General features: G+C 40.8%; 2 protein-coding genes across 2 annotated transcripts in view; both read left to right on the forward strand.

The window, feature by feature from the left end:
* The first annotated feature begins 4,172 nt into the window (after positions 1–4,172).
* LOC105058555 (O-fucosyltransferase 31) lies at positions 4,173–11,050 on the forward strand. The gene is given in 13 exon segments (XM_010941513.3): positions 4,173–4,769; positions 6,267–6,329; positions 6,425–6,506; positions 6,664–6,737; positions 6,880–6,968; positions 7,067–7,152; positions 7,155–7,269; positions 9,566–9,827; positions 10,062–10,289; positions 10,376–10,573; positions 10,663–10,678; positions 10,681–10,842; positions 10,845–11,050. Coding segments are annotated over 13 exon segments (1,698 nt in total). The 5' UTR covers positions 4,173–4,505; the 3' UTR covers positions 10,904–11,050.
* A 132-nt stretch (positions 11,051–11,182) lies between these two features.
* The window catches only part of LOC105058556 (agamous-like MADS-box protein AGL30), a 9,977-nt gene continuing 4,123 nt past the window's right edge, over positions 11,183–17,036 (forward strand). Inside the window, exons 1-7 of the mRNA XM_073249590.1 lie at positions 11,183–11,747; positions 11,847–12,146; positions 12,649–12,698; positions 12,802–12,820; positions 13,676–13,740; positions 13,824–13,839; positions 13,941–14,002. Of these exons, the coding sequence (XP_073105691.1) occupies positions 11,952–12,146; positions 12,649–12,698; positions 12,802–12,820; positions 13,676–13,740; positions 13,824–13,839; positions 13,941–14,002 (407 nt within the window). The 5' untranslated portion in view covers positions 11,183–11,747; positions 11,847–11,951. The remainder of the gene's footprint in view (positions 11,748–11,846; positions 12,147–12,648; positions 12,699–12,801; positions 12,821–13,675; positions 13,741–13,823; positions 13,840–13,940; positions 14,003–17,036) is intronic.

Consider the following 17,036-nt stretch of genomic DNA (forward strand, 5'->3'; position numbering starts at 1 on the left):
TGGGTCGAATTCTTCATTGAGACCGATAAAAAATCAAAAATTCGCTCCTCATCTATAAATTTTTTGAACTCAGCAGCATCATTAGCACAATTGGCCTTGAAGGGGCGATAAAAATCTAGCTCTGACCATAAACGTTGAAGTTCTGCCATATAAGCGGTGATAGAAAATTCATCCTGTCTGAGTGCACGCATCTTACGTTTGTGCTCAAAGTTTGGGTTGGTTATCCTGCTGAAAATAAGTTCAGGCAGCAACCTCCCAAATTTCTTGAGCGATTTCAAAGAACAACATACCTTGAGCAATTGAGAGCACCATGGAGTTGATTAGCCAGGCCATCACAAGAGTTCTCCGACTCCAATTACACAAAAGCAGTGTCTCCCGTTGGTGGCTATGGTTTAGCCCCGATGAGAAAACCCTCCAAATCGCGGGCTTTGATGAACAGCCGCATATTTCTGGCCCATAAAAGATAAGTGAGGGATCCATCCAGTCGAACAAAACTGATCTGAAGAGAAGGATTATCCATCTCAGATCGAGAGGTAAGGGCACGAGTCACCACCTCGCTTATTGCCTTCTCCAACTCTTCCTTAGTGAAACCGCATGACATCTTCAAATGAGCTTAAAAGAAAAAAAAATCATTGGATGATTTCTATCCTTTTTTTTTTTGAAAAAAAATCAACTAAATATTAAGAAAAAAAGGAAGGAAATATTAAGAAAGAAGGAAGGACTGTTTTCTTCCTTTCTTGATCCTGTGGTTCACGGGTGAAGACCATCGGTAAGGGCATGAGGCAGTGGCAGCAGCGGCGGTGGTGGTGGCAATGGCTCGGGGTGGAGAGGATGGCAGCGGACAGTGTGGGGGACGTCGGAGTCGGAGAGGGGAGGGGTGCGGGCAACAGACAGCGGCACGGTGTGGATAGCAGCATGGTGTGGGGGACACCGGAGTCGGGATAGAGGAGAGGAGAGGTGCGGACGGTGCAGACGGCAACGACATGCAGGGCAGAGGAGGGGAGGGGTGTGGACAGTGGGGATGACGGTGGAGGTTGCAGGGGCCATAAAGGGTGTGGGAGGCATCGGAGCCGGGGAGGGGAGGGGTACAGACGGTGGACAGCAGCACGGATCGATGCATATCGGGTGCGATGGTGGTCGTATGGCACGGGATCGGGTGTGGCGATGGTCATGTAATGGTGGCATGGGATCGGGTGGCGTCGGAAGAAGAGAAGGCTTGGTGGTCGCGGGTGGGAGATCGGGAAGATTAGGAATGGGAGGAGAAGAAAATGGAGGATTAGGAATGGGAGGGGAAGAGAATGGTTGTGGCTCTAATACCATGTCGAAAAGTTAGAAAAAGAAAAAAGATATACGGAAGAAAGTGGAATAGGATTTTTTTATTTTTTCATGATGTATGGGGTGGAGTAGTCTCCATTATATATAATAATCTTTTCTTTTACAAGAAAACATCATAGCCCATAATCATCTTTATCATCTCTAATTAGAGTAGCTAATTAGAAAAATACAACCTACTCTCCAACAGTTGCGCAAATTTTATTTGGCCTGAGGGTGTTTAGCGGTTTTTTATTATTATTATTATTAATTATTAATGCAATGGAGGAGTTGTTTTGGCATTCAAATTTCACTCATCCTCGAAGAATTCCATGGAGATCGTTAAGAAGGATTTGAAAAAAAATTGAAAATTCATCTGAACCCGATACTTTCTCATTAGGCACTTGGAAGTAGTTATTTTCTGAGGAACTTCTTATGTCGCAAATTATATAAGATCTATTTTATAGATTTTTTTAGTTGATCATTTATTCAATTTTAAAATTTTATTTTTTGATTTTATGGATGTGCATATTTTTGGTTAATTTAAATCATTCGATGTATAAAAAAATTATTTTTTATTATTTTTTCTTCAATGCTGTGGGGTTGCAAGATGTGTTACAAAGGTGCGACGGATGAAATCTCAATTAAATCCATGCAAGTGGCAAAGGAAGAGCCCAGAGTGTCACTGTAAGTGTAGGGTCATTTCAAGACGTCATTGAGATTCTATTTTTCTGGTAATGGCCAATGAACAAAGTATCTCTCTCCTACCAGTCAATGCATTCTAGCGTGCTACTTCCGTAAAATCTTTTATTTGTACAGAAAGGTTATCTGGCATAGAATGTAGGGAGAAACTATATTGAGCCAATACCTCAAGCCTTCTGCAACTTGCCAAGATCATTTATCCAAGATTAGAGAGGTATAGCAAGTGAGCAGGAAAGTTATCTCTTTAGGACCGATTTCTCTATCCTTTTAGCCAATGAATTCTAGAGTGCTACTTCCCTAAAATCTTCTGTTTGTGCGGAAAATTTATTTAGCATAGATGTTAGGGAGCATGTGTAGAGAAACTATATTGAGCCAAGACTTCAAATCTTCCACAACTCGCTAAGATTATTTATCCGAGTTAGAAAGGCATGCTTTTTCTAATGGATTCAAAAATTGTGCCTGCTTCTTATCTCATTTGGACTACATGAAACCAAGTCAGATAAGCATGTGACACTATCATCTCTACTATCTTCAGCTAAAACTACAAACTATCATCATCATTTTCTTTGGACTAGCCATACATGATCTAAACAAGAACCACTAAATTGCACTTTGAGCTGACTAGGGGCCAAGTTTGAATAAAGTAAAATATCAAAGTTTAAACAGATCCGGCCCAAAGGGAAACTAAAAATGAACATGGTTTGGGCTCAAAATCCGACCTATAATCAGCTCTAATCGCACCATAACATGAAGTTCAAACTGCACTTGATCAATATGTATATGAACTTGATTACATCCTAATCCCATGCAACTCTGACGAACAACTGCAACCAATGAAGCTAGGCACAACATAATGGGGTCTAAATTGCGAACTAGAAGTTCAAGTGAACAAGATACCATTTGTTTGGGTAAGTCAATCGAACCTGACTCAAATCAATCATCTTCAACTCCGACTCTACGGCGGACGACTGACTCTACAACAAACGACTCCAACTTTACAACAACCGACGAAACTCCGACTCAAACTAATCAACTCTCATTTCAACTTGACAATAGCCGACCGATTGAACATACGAATCTGACTAGACATCGGCTGAACAGATAGTACTGACCTTCGCCAACCAATTGAACAAGCTTCACCGACTTATGGTCAGTTACCGATTAGTGATTGGCTGATGCTGATAAATATCGAACAACTTGAGCTGTCGGTGCAACAGAACTATCAGCCGACTGCCACATCTACTATCGATGTATGATCGATTGATCCGCTCAACCGTTATAATCGTCACGAACGGTTATCCGCCGCATATCACGCACAATTAGTGGAACTAATGACCCACTACATGATTATGATCCGATAATTTAGCATCATAAAATACGGGACCACATCCGACGGTTACAATAATTTCATCTATAAAAAGAGAGGTTAGTGAACAGCAGGGATCACTTCAGATTATAGCTCACTACTATGAATTCCAAAATACTACTGTTACCAACTTCCCTCTCTGACTTAAATATCGAAGATCCATTGGATACCAATCCGATTTATTGGATGCTATTTTGTAGATGCTCGTTATCGATGATAGATGATGAAAATTGACTGCAACATCATTAACAGATCTATCCGTATATTGCAAGCAATATTGAGATCTCAACTCCAACTAGCTTCTAGTATGGGCTCTGGATCCATAAGAAACTATTCAGTCATTATTCATTTGTCTTGGGTCTCTGCCCAATGACCCAAGTCCGGTCGATACTCAAGAGGCTAAAAAAGATTTTAAACTTACCTTTTTTGTTCATTGTAACTGGGTTTGTTGAGCATTGATTGTGATAGCTGTGATTTAGAAGATCATATCCAACTCAGCTAGCCTTATCTTGGCTTGGGCCCACTTTCTATGGTCCAGCCGAGAGTACGTTTGGTGGTTTGCAGTAAAGTGATGCAATTAGGCTGCCGATGTTTGGAATCTTCCAGTTGTACAAGGTTTGTACATTGAATATCACAATCATTACCATACCCCACAAATGTGACCTTAACTTTTGGCTATCCTCCCAACTACTTAGATCTCTCAAACAATAGTAAAATCCTTGATCGGGGGCTGCGTTCCAGGGCCATGCTAACGGGAAGATATCTTTCTTTTTTTGTCAGGATTTAGCTCATGAAATTTTCTTCTGGGAAACACCACCACCCATCATTCCGGATGGACCCAAATAATGGCTCCAGTGAGAAGAGTGACTAACGGCTAGTGTCGGTGCTGGCACCGAGGATCGCGGGCATCCTCCCGTCGGCTGCTCATAGCAAATCAGCAAACACCCTTCTCCACAAATCGTCATCAAACAAGTCATACACTGAGAATTACAAGACGGGGCGGAAAGGGCCCGCCGAAAGCGACACCTACGCAATTTCACGGTTTCCGTTGCTCGGCCATCAGTGCGCGGGATCCGAGGAAGGAAACACGGAGTATTAGAGCCTGGGGCAATGGCATCGCGCCTCCATGAGCTTTCCCTCTCAACGTACTCATCTCGGCTCCAGGATTAGGGTTTGGAGCGGGCGGTCGAGCGCGTATTCCCTCGGATCGGAACGAATTTGGGGCCGGCGGCGGCGGCGGCGGCGGCGGAGGGCGGGGATGCTACGGTTGTGGTACCAGTATCAGTCACAGAGGGGTGGGGCGTTCGCCGCCCTTCTGGTGCTCCTCCTCCCGGTGTTCTGCCCTTCCCTCTTCTCCCCTCTCGGCCACGCCTCTCCTTCCATGTTCTCGGTGAGTTCTTCCCTCTATCATCCTCTTTGTTCCTTTCTGGAATCCTTGTGATCGAATTGATTCAGAAATTTAGTGGATGGTGGTGTTTTTTATCTGAATTCTGATGTGATTTCTTCGTTTTTGGGGTTGTCGGTGATTCTATTATCATAAAGGTGATGAATTTATTCCCTGTATCAACAGTTGGATGTATTGATAATGTTTTATATGCTAATAATTGTAATGTTGTCCTCGGCTTTGAGTTTGGGAAGTGTTAGTAGGTTTTGTGGCGTGCTAGTAAAGCGTCACTTTTGCAAGTCTAGTGTGCTGAAGAGTATTTTAGTCAGTAGGGAAGAATAATAAAGTTAAAGATGGTTACTTCGTATTGGACCATGTAACCGTCAGTTAGCTTGAATGCTCAAGAATAGCAGGGCCAAAGCTTGAAGGTGGTGATTTCCTATTAGGTCTTATAACCATCAATTACCTTTTATGCACACTAAAATTTTGTTTATTAGTATCTGGGCCTAGTTGATTGTTAATTAGTGGTTAGCAAGCAGATTCAGAGAGCTGGATGATCTGAGGATAAGAATTTCTTGGGGCTCCATGTAATCTATTTGATCTAGTGGCTTGCAATAAATGTACTATCTTTGAGAAGGATTCGATTTGGTTGTGGGTGAAATTAATGGAATGGGTTATTTTGTAAAGGATTGAAGTTCTCAGGTAATGTACCACAATTGTGAACTAGTTATTTTTGTAGAGGTTTGGTTGTCAGTGCTATTGAGGGGCAAATTACAAACCTGTTTAGAGTTCAGTTATCGAAAGTTGGCTCTGTATCTCACGCTTATTTTTAAACTAAGGTTTGATAGGTCCTTTTTTGTTTCATTTAAACATGTTAGGTAAACTGGCTTTATGTCCATGCTGTTAGGTGTTGACTTTGTAGGAAGATTGCCGTTAGTTCATCTCCTGGTCTAGATGTAGTTTTGGACCAGACCCAGCTTCATGAAATGTAAAGCTAGTTGACAATGTGATCCCAACCCTATATTATGTTGTGCTTTCAGTTTGTTGTTTAATTTGTAACAGTTCCGAAAGCATATAAAAATGGGAAAAAAAATGAATTTCTGGGGTTCTCATGTATGCTTTGTTGGCTTAAATGTGTCGTTGTTCTGTAATTTTTGAAGATTGCTGGATCTTTTTTTTTTTTTTTTTTTTTGAAGATTGCTGGATCACATCCCTAATACTAGGCACACTTAAATGTATATATGTAGTTTGTTTTTTAATTTTTGAAGATTGCAGGACCATATACTTACTAAATGCTCAATTCTCTTGTTTCAGTGGTTTGAGTTATTTAACTCTTTTTCTCCAAGATTTTGGTAGGTTGCTTAGTAAGCAGTGAACTGCAAACAATTTTGATGCATATAGCTTTTGTTTGCATTTGTAATCTGCACGGTTTTTTGCTTGCCCAAGAGTATTTATGTGCTTCTACATAGGATCCTAATATTATGATGGAATTCTTCCTTGCAGGAGTGGAATGCTCCTAAACCTAGGCATATGTCTCTTCTAAAGGGTGCTTTACAACGCCAAATAGTGAGTAGAAGCTGTTGAATTAGCATTAAAATTTTTTCATTGAGCTTATACATCACTGTGCACTTGTGGATCTGATTTTATCCCCTTTTCTTTAGTTGGATGAGCAGAAGTCTGAGCTCTGGGCCCCCCTGGCACACCAAGGATGGAGACCATGTATTGAATCTGCAAATAGCCCTGGTAAGTGCTTGATAAAAGCAAGAGCTCAATTACTTGCATACCTTAAGTCATAAGTTAGAAAAGAGGTAGTTTTGGGTACTTTTTGCTTGTAAAACAAGATGCATTTGATCTTCATGAAGTTCTTATCTTTCTTCTGACATTTTATTTTATTTTGCAGTATCCCTGCCTACTAGGTCAACAGGATATATTCAAGTATTCCTTGATGGCGGGTTGAACCAACAGAGAATGGGGGTAGGCTATTTACGTCATCTGAGTTATCTAAGCAGACATTTGCTATATGAACATAGGTTTTTTGTATAATAGTAGCCATAGAGCTGCTGTTTTTCTGGGAAAGTAAGCCGTGATTTACTCTTGGAAAATTTTTGTCTTATAGATTTGTGATGCAGTTGCTGTTGCTAAAATTCTAAATGCAACCCTTGTGATACCTCACCTTGAAGTGAATCCTGTTTGGAAAGATTCAAGGTACCTCTTAAATAACACTTTTTCCTGATATTATTTCGGTTGCAAAGAATGGCATCTGGATGAAGTGCCTTTAAATTGATTTGCATTTCCTTTTGCAGCTCATTTGAGGAAATTTATGATGTGGATCATTTCATTAGTGTCTTGAAAGATGAGATATCAGTAGTTAGAGAATTGCCTCAAGAATTTCATGGAGCACAAGAGAGTATTATGCCGTGGCTATTCGAGCTACTAGAGTTAAAACTGCACCTGTACATGCTTCAGCTAATTGGTATCTAGAGAATGTTCTTCCTGTTCTGCAGAGGTTCGTAAAGAAGATTAATATTGGTTGCTGACAAATAAGTTACTGATAAAACTTCTATAGTCATCAAAAAATTTATGTTTGTCTCATTACATTTTGTTATAGTTTTGATCATTCTTGATGTTAACTCTCCATTGCCATCGAAAAAAACTCTCTGTTGCCAGATGTTGTAGGATGCCATGTTTGTTACTGTTTGGTTGGGGATGGAAACGACAACAATTACTATTATGATTTATTTGGGCCCTCTGATTTTGGAAGTTAGCAGCTTTGTCATATCTGTGTTGTGGATTACAACATTTTTATTCATCAACAAGAAGATTGAGTCCTTATCTATCCAAGTTAGTGAATTTTATGCAGTGACGTTTAAAGCTCGACCTTCAGAAAACACCTGCTTGGTTTTCTAGCACTACCTAATATGGTTTTCTTTTCTTCATTTTTGTTATCAGAAGCTCATGCTGATGCTGTTATAGTTTTTATCCTCCATTGACACCCATTACTAACATGACTTCTTTGTGTGTTGAGAACGTTCTGGATAATTCTGCTTTGCCTCTCATGGGCATCAAAAGTCAATTATTCAGTTAAAAGTAGCTTTGTGACATCTTTTCATGCAATTTTCTTCTAGGTTTGCTTAGGCAAATTTCTTCCCTTCTATTGATTTTTCTATTCTATTTGACTTGCAGAAATTCAAACTCCCCCTTGTTGGCTAATCTTCCAGTCTCCTTTGCACATGACTAAACCATTTCAATTAATTTTGGTTTCCTTCACTTAAGGTGATTAACTGATTTGCTCCCTGCCATGGATTCTTTTCTAAATTTCTCCTTTAAAAGCTTCTAGATCGATATTCTCATCTGATACTCGCATGGCATAGGTTCCCTTTTTGCCACCTAGCACACTGATCATTGAGCTCACTTGACTGCAGTTTCTTTCCATTCTTAAAACCAAAATTCACAAAGGAGTTGTCCTTGCATTCTTAAAGCTCGTCCAAACAAAGTGAGATTGGACTTGCAGCATACACGTGGAATTGTATATTTACGCTGGGCTTTGTTGGCCCTTATGACATCAGTTTGCAGTATAGGCTGCCAATAAATCTTCAGTTAATAACAATACCATGATCCATTCACTTGGCATTTCTTTTATTTTGACATTATATCACCTATGTAATTTACTCATACTTTTATAATTTCATGTACTCATTCTATTTCATCTGGTATTGATGCCTTATCCTTGTGGATACTTTCATAGCTTTCTTGACTTACTGTCCCATTACATCTGCTACATGTGACACCAACTGTGGATTTCCTTCAAACAGAGCTCTGTTTTGCATGATCTATTAGCAACCATATTTAGCGCAGTTCTCAAAGTGTGTGAAGGAGGCAAAATTCAATCTAATGAGATAAAAGGGAATAAATTCACCTCAGGTTTTAATTTGAAGGGAACCCACCACAAAAAATTAAAGTTTGCAGCATGGTTGTGATAAAATAAATAGCTAATATTGTAGGAGTCACTGCACTGATGTGTTACCTTCTAAATCAATACCTAAACAAACACTTGCTGATCAAACACCTGTGAAGGTTCCTTGAAGCAAAAATGACAACCGTTGATGTTTGCCTTATGATCATTAATCACCTGTACCATTTGTCTCACTGTATTGTGTGGCTTGAAGTCCCTTAAGAACAAGGACCTCATGGATGGCAGCTTTCATGTTATGTCTAAACATTCAAGACTTAATATCTACTACTATAACACAAACTCCTTTAAGCCTTAACCCTAGTCCCATGCCCTAATCCAAATGTCCATGAATTCCCTTATAAATATATTCTTCTGTCTTTAGATGCCATCCCTCACGTTTACTTTCCAGTCTCTAATACATGGCTGGTAAAAAAAAAATACACAAACCCAAACATAGAATTGATAATATACTTACCAATTCTACTGCAAGTGATCTTGATTGATGGGATAACAGGTGCCCATCAAATATTCTTTGTTGAATACAAATCATTTGGATTTCATATGCCTGTTCTGGACTTCTAGAATTGTTAGATTCAATGGATAATCTATATTGCATCAATTGATTATGTTACAGGACTATAATAAAATTTTGTAAGCAAAGATGGTTGACATAATAACTTTTACTTCTTACTACTATTAAGGTGCAGTTGATTGATTCACTTGCTGTAGCTGAAACACAGGTTTTTGTCATATGAGATGTCTGTGTTATATTGCATGTGAGCTGGTTATTTGTTTCTTGCATAGGTATGGTTTTATATCAGACTGCTTATTCTCATTGCTATTTCTTCAGTTATGGAATTGCTGCCATTGCCCCCTTTTCACACCGCCTTGCTTTTGACAATTTGCCCGGGGAAATTCAACGTCTGCGTTGTAAGGTCAACTTTCAAGCATTGGTTTTTGTTCCTCATATCAATGGTTTGGGGGAGGCCCTTGTTAAACGCCTGGGGTATCCAGTCAGCATTCACTCTAGTGAGTACATACAAGAGGTAGTGGATGAAAATGTCTACGCGGCATCAGGAAAGTTTGTGGTGTTACACCTCCGATTTGATAAGGTATTATTTTCTTGAGAGCAGTTTGATGAGGTATTCTTAATGCATATTCTGTCGCTATAGCTTTTCAAATTCATCAAAAAGAAATATTGGAATTTTAACACATATTTAGGCAAACAAATCCCACATAGTTCCAATAAGGCTTGTTGGTCCTGGTTATGGCAATGTATGATTAAGTCCAACTACTGACTAAAGTTTGTTTTGTAGTGAAATTTCTAACATATTGACAATGTTCAGGACATGGCTGCACATTCAGCCTGTGATTTTGGTGGTGGTAAAGCTGAAAGGCTTGCTTTAGCAAAGTACCGGCAAGTGATTTGGCAAGGGAGGGTCTTGAACTCCCAGTTCACTGATGAGGAGCTGCGAAGCCAGGGTAGGTGTCCACTGACTCCTGAAGAAATTGGATTGCTGCTGGCAGCTTTAGGCTTTGACAGCAAAACTCGTCTCTACCTTGCTTCTCATAAGGTATGACATGCTGGCTCCTTGTTATAACGATTTTTTTTCCCTTCTAAATGGAATATTCAAATGCTAATATGTGTCATATACTATAGGTATATGGTGGGGAAGCCAGAATTGCTAGCTTGCGCAAGCTTTTCCCATTGATGGAGGACAAGAAGAGCCTTGCTTCTGAAGAGGAACTAGCTAAGGTTGAAGGGAAGGCTTCTCTTCTAGCTGCTGTAGATTATTATGTGAGCATGCGCAGCGATGTGTTCATTTCTGCATCTCCTGGCAATATGCACAATGCTGTGGTAATATTTTTTGTTTACTTTATTGTTACTTATGATTGTTTGGTCTCATTGTGCCAAAATTCCTGACCGAGGCTTTGATGTGGTTTTAGGTCGGCCGTAGGACCTATTGAACTTGAAGACAATAAGACCAAACATGGCTTTGTTAGGACAGCTCTTTCTGAACAAAAGCATGGAATGGTCTGAATTTCAACAGGTTATCCAATCGGGCCACAAGAATAGACAAGGGCAAATTCGGCAGAGGAAGCCAAAACAATCCATCTACACATATCCTCTCCAGATTGCATGTGCAGCAGTGAATTATTTGGTTTATTTCATTTGCATCACCCATGAGTTACTACCATGTCATATGTAAAGATCAAAAGACATACTTCTTAGCTACTCATCGTTACCTTCTCTAGATTCAATAATCAATTCCTTGTGTATGAATGTACTGCTTCATGATAGTGATTTCAATGAATATTGTTATTTCGGTGCAAAGCGAACTTCTTATCATGCCTCCGACCCACTTGTAATCCCAATGCCGTTCTATCCAAAAACACAAACCTCATGAACCTTGCTAACAATATCTGTTCCAAGAATTGTTGCAGTTGTTATTGTTAATTATGTGTCTTCACAGGTTAGTTTCAGTTGCAGAAACAAACCAGTGCCCTGTCCCATGTATCGCAGCGATGCACAAACCTAATAAACAAAGCAGTGCTATTAGTACCAACTTCTATGGTTTCACTATAGTTTTCTGTGCCTTTCTATTTTTCGGATTAACTGTAGTCTATCAAACCTCTGTTCAGAATGCAGTAGCACAAGCGTAATTGAGAAGCGAGTCCTCGAATCGATGATTGAGGATTACAATATCTTCGCATTTATTAACCCACGCAAGTTATGGGCGTGGCAGCTAATAAGGGCCGGTCTTAAGTGGGCCCTTCTCTTTTAATTTGCGCGTGGCTTCGGCCTTGGCGTGTAGCAAAGAGAGGGAGGGTGGGAGAAGTAAGCGGGGCCCTTCCTCTGTGGTCGGAGGGCAGCGCTCCCGCTTCTCTCGCTCCCCCCATCGTTCTCGCTCCTCCGCCGGTCCTTCCCATCTAACTCCTCCCCCGCCCTCTCTCTCTCTCTCGTCCTCCCTCTCCCATACCCCCTTCTTTCCCAATTTGTTATCCTTATTCCTCGCTTACGTTTGATTCCGGTGATTTCTCTCTTCTCTTGGTTAAATTTGTTGAATCCGATGTTCCATAATTTTTTTTTTCCTTTAATATGGAATTTGGGGTTCGATTTGTCCTTGTAGATTGATTCTTGAGGCCCGGGAGAACAGAGTACTCAAATTATTGATCTCTGGTTTTGGGAATGCTATAAAAAAGAAAAGGTGATAAATAATTGAGGTGATTGGAAGATGGGAAGGGTGAAGCTGAAGATTAAGAGACTGGAAAATACGAGCGGGCGGCAGGTGACGTACTCGAAACGGAGAGCCGGGATACTGAAGAAGGCTAAGGAGCTGTCGATATTGTGTGACATAGACATTATACTTCTCATGTTCTCGCCCACTGGAAAACCCACAATTTGTCTCGGAGAACGCAGGTTTATTGCTGTCTTCCATCTCTTAACGCACCTTTTTTAATTTTATTATGTCGTGTTCGAACATTGTTATCATTTGATTCTGCTGGGCTCCCATGCTTGCAAATTCATACTTTTTGAAAGTCAAAACGGTGTTTTCTCTACGTTTGTGAAATAAAATTACATGGAAGGTGAAGAATATAAACTCCCTACTCTTCTTCTTGGAGGAATAAAAACAAAAGAAAACAGTGCAAAATTTGAATTGTATTATGGTGTAATTAGCTGAACAAACATAATGGCACGAGCTCGTTTCCATGATTAGCCTTTTCTTCAGTTCTTGACCAATATACAATCTTGATCATGGACATAGTTTGAAGGATATCTCTTATAGTGGGTTGGTAATATTACCAGCCGGTGACATCTTTCTCTAATATCTTCTTGTGATTATATATATTTTTACTCTTTTACATGATATTGTAAGTTTTTAATATTTTTTCTGACTATAACATTATTTACTTTATTGTCAGCAATTAGAGGATGTGGTTGCAAAATTTGCTCAACTAACTCCACAGGAGAGGGCAAAGAGGTGGGGGAGAACTCTTTCTTGATTTTCTTGTTCTTTTTGCTTGCATCTGGAATAAATCCTAATAACTAACTGACTAGTGCTCTTTTTTCTCCTTTATGAATAGGAAGCTGGAGAGCCTTGAAGTAAGATTGCTCATCTTCGATTTACATACACAATCTGCATATTTGTTGGATTTTTTTGTTCTAAATATTTATAGAGAATATAGAGTTTTTAGCATTGACGCCACTAGTAATATCAGGAATTCCATATAAACTCCGTAAATGTCATTATTCACATAGATAAAAAAAAAATAAGCTACAACATATAACTCCCTGAATCATAAGCTATTTATTGTACCAGAATTCATGATGAAAATATGCTTTTTATGTCTAAGCATGAGGCATGTTGGCTGGAAAGCTCAAATGTGGTTAATCTATATCTAGATTCTTGTTCCTTTTATCCGACCATAGTCTAGTCTTATTACCTTTTCCACCACCATCCCAAAATCTTCATTTTTTTAATCATTCACCAATATCATTATCCTTTTGGAGAACACCTAGTGGTGGTGGGGGCAAGTGTTGCCCAGTTTGAGTGAAGAATAGGTGGGGGTGATATGGGCTTGTAGGGTTCAGCAGCAATGAGTGAGGATGCCTAGGGAGTGACGGCATGGCAGCAATAATGGTCAAGGTGTAATAGTTGTGATGAAGAGATAACCAGGTTGTTGAACAGTGATTGAAAGGCAATAGTGGAAAGGCAGTTGAAGGGAAGTGTGACAACCACATTGCATGAAATGTAAGTCATTTCGCTTTAGATGTCCAATTCATTTTAGAAAACAAATCTTGGTTTAAATCCTTGCCTGAGTAATGTTTTTGGGGTTTATGTGTGCATTTTGATGATGCTAAGTTAAGTGTATCCAGGAAGTAAGGGAAAAAGAATATGAATAAAACCAAACTGTTCTAATGTGTAAAATTGATGTTGTTTTTCTCTATGAGAAACAGGCACTAAAGAAGACATTCAAGAAGTTGGATCATGATGTCAATATACAAGATTTTTTGGGTTCAAGGTATGAGCTCACTCTTAATGTTGTTTGATATACTCATAACCTAAAACTTAAATTTTTCTGATATTCTCCTCTTTTTGTTGCAGTGCTCAAACAGTTGAGGTACATGTCAGAATGATTATAAGTATAGATGTTGATTTGGTCTCTTAACTTGCTGTTTTTACTTTTTCATGTGTTAGATTTTGACTTTACTTTTAGCACAGGAGTTTATGAATCACTCCAGGCTATTGCAAGCTCAAATATCAGAAGTTCAAAAAAGATTGAGGTAATGTTTCGAAACTTCAAATAGGAATTCTTTTTATTTCATTTATTCATTGCAATAGCTTATGGTCAACTAATGGCTATTAGCGATGTGTGTGTGGATGGGGGGAGAGAGAGAGAGAGCACATGAGATCTCAACTCGTACTTAGGAGAAGGGAAGACTAATCAATTGAATGAAGTGAAGATAGAGTTTCTCAAAAAAGCTTAGGAAAGCTGGTTTACCTCCCAATCACCGAGTGTTTATGGTCATGGTCCTGTTGGTGTTCCCTCTGCAAATGAAGGCAAATGTTATGGCTCTATAGCTTCTTTTATTTCTATAGAGTTAACAACTTAAACCACGTAGACCCTGTAATTTCTGTCTCCCAGCCCGTAGGCAAGGGCACGCCAACAGACCTCAGGTATCAATGTCCGCCGTCTTGTACGGTCGTGGTCGAGTTAAGCCTAAAACTTAGAGTTTTCACTTAGTTCTTCCTTAATAATGTGAAAACAAGGACTTTCTTTCCTCTCTTTCTCTTTCTTATGGGTATTCAGGAGGTTTTTAGAGTTGCCATAAGTGATCACAGAAACTATTCGCAGGTATGCACGCACGTGGGTAAAGGTCCGCGCTAGCATAGCTGTACTTGTACTTGGAGGAAAAAAAAAGACGAAGGAAACCTAAGCCATAGCCTACGATTCAAGTCTACCACCAGTCATCTAAGTACAGTCGAAAGAAGCGATAAACTCTCTCACTCACGATGACCTTAGGGTGCGCGCTACGGCTTTTCCGCCTCTGTTTGCTGGAATCGGAATAGTTGAGAACAAAGTGGCGAACGGGTGCTACCGTCTTTCAGGTTTTCCGTGAATGCGCTTTTCTCTTACTTTCCTATCCTATGCTGGAAAGCCGTCTACCTAAGTTTTTCAAACAAAAATTGGGTGTGAATTCAAAAGAAAGTGAAGTTAAGGGCGGAACATATCTCTCCGCGAGCTCAACAACCATACTCCTGAATTCAACCAAGAATTCATCAGGAATAGGGTGCTACCGTCTTTCAGGTTTTCCGTGAATGCGCTTTTCTCTTACTTTCCTATCCGATGCTGGAAAGCCGTCTACCTAAGTTTTTCAAACAAAAATTGGGTGTGAATTCAAAAGAAAGTGAAGTTAAGGGCGGAACATATCTCTCCGCGAGCTCAACAACCATACTCCTGACTTCAACCAAGAATTCATCAGGAATAGCATTTGGCACTGACTTTCCCCCTCCCTTTTTCGTAACAAAAAAAATCAGAAGTAGGACCAAACCGAGAGTGAGCAGCATAGACTGTTCCTTATCTAGAGCTGATCTTTCCCGAAGGAATTTTTTCCTCGCCTATCTTTGGCTGCTTGTGAGGATGCTTCTGTTGGACCTATTCGACCCCATGCCCGTTTCCCTTTCCCCATGCATTAAAACACACTACTTTGCGTCGACGGACTACTTATTTAAATCTTCTAGAAAGAGTCAACGGACTCTTCTAGTCTCCCCGGTGACCGCGGGTGAGTCCGGACCTGTCAAAGCAAGCTTCAAAAGTCATGTTTGAAGGTCGTTAGTCGGACTGGATTAGGCAAAAATCTCTTGAATTATGAGTTGGTTTTCGACTCTTTGAGGGTTCACAGAACAAGAGCCTGTCAGCAAACATAGGAACATGCCGAAGCTTGGTTCCCAGACGTGTAAGCTACTCAGAAAGCACCACACGACGGTGATCTCGAACATCATTATACGATTTTCCGAAATCGGGTATTAGTAGGAAGACCTGACACCAAAGACCGAGCGAGTTGGTTTGTGGACCCAACTCGCGAGGTTACCCCCGAGCCTGAAGCGAGGGCACCGCAGCTGCTTTCCAAGCAGCGACCGGTATTCCACCAATTAGTAACCCAAGGTTCCAGACATTTATTAAATGAGAGAGAGACCCACCAACCAACCGGACAGATAATTCCAACATTCTAGGTTAAAGCACGAAATAGCTCTACTTCGGAGTGTCTAGTTTGTCATATGAATGTGTGCTCTTTCATTCTATCCGATTCCTCCCATGCTTATATATCATAGACTACACATGAGCTTTATAACACACTTGTTGAAGCCTTTTTCTTGTTCTATGTCCATTATAGTTGTATAGATTTGGTTTTTTTGCATTTACTCAAGTTCTCTTTTACGAAAACTTAGGATTTTCGTTATAAGATCGTTGTTAGGCTAGAATTGATTTGGGTCTACTTAAGTTTCCATGCAAACCAGACCCAACATACTAGCATTTTTTTAGCAGGTTAGCCTCAAGCCCAACCCAAGATTGAGCCCACCCAAAAGCCCAAATGGGCTTGACCCAAAATCAAGCTTGAGCATGCTCGACCCAAGCCTAAGCTCGGCATGATAGTGATGGAGGCACCCAAGACTGGCCAGCGGCTCTTGGGAAGAGGCAGGGGGGGGATTAGGAGGGGGGGAGATAGAGAGAGATGGGAGGTGGAGAGGGGGGTCGGGTGGCAGGCAGAGAGAGTGAGAGAAAGAGATGCCAAATAGAGAGTAAGGGTAGGGAGAGGGGAATGAGCAGGAGCAAGGGGAGGGATAGGGCACACAAAGAGGAAGGGGTGGGATGGTGGGGGACATGCAAGAGGAAAAGAGAGAAAGAGAGGATGTGGGAGGTGGAGAGTAAGGGTGGGGGAAGGGGGATGGGCAAGAGAGGGAGAGAGATAGGATGAGATGCGAGACAAAGAGGAAGGGTAAGGCAAGGGGATGGGTGGGAGCAAGGGGAGGGATAGGGCATGCGGAGAGGAAGAGCTGGTGGCAGGATAGGCAAAAGGAGGGAGAGAGGAGATGGGAGGTGGAGAGTGAGGGTGGAGGAAGGGGGATGGATAAGGGGGGAGAGGTGAGATACAAGATGGAGAGAAAGGTTAGGGGGAGGGGGATCGGGGGGAGTGAGGGGAGGGACATGCCAATTGTGGGGGGGGGGAGAGAGAGGTTATGCAACAAGGGATACGACGAGTTCTGCAGCGGGCTGACCTGAGTCAGGCTAAGTTAGACTTTTATCAGGTTTGGGCT

This window comes from Elaeis guineensis, chromosome 15, assembly GCF_000442705.2.
Source record: "Elaeis guineensis isolate ETL-2024a chromosome 15, EG11, whole genome shotgun sequence".
Lineage (NCBI taxonomy): Eukaryota > Viridiplantae > Streptophyta > Magnoliopsida > Arecales > Arecaceae > Elaeis > Elaeis guineensis.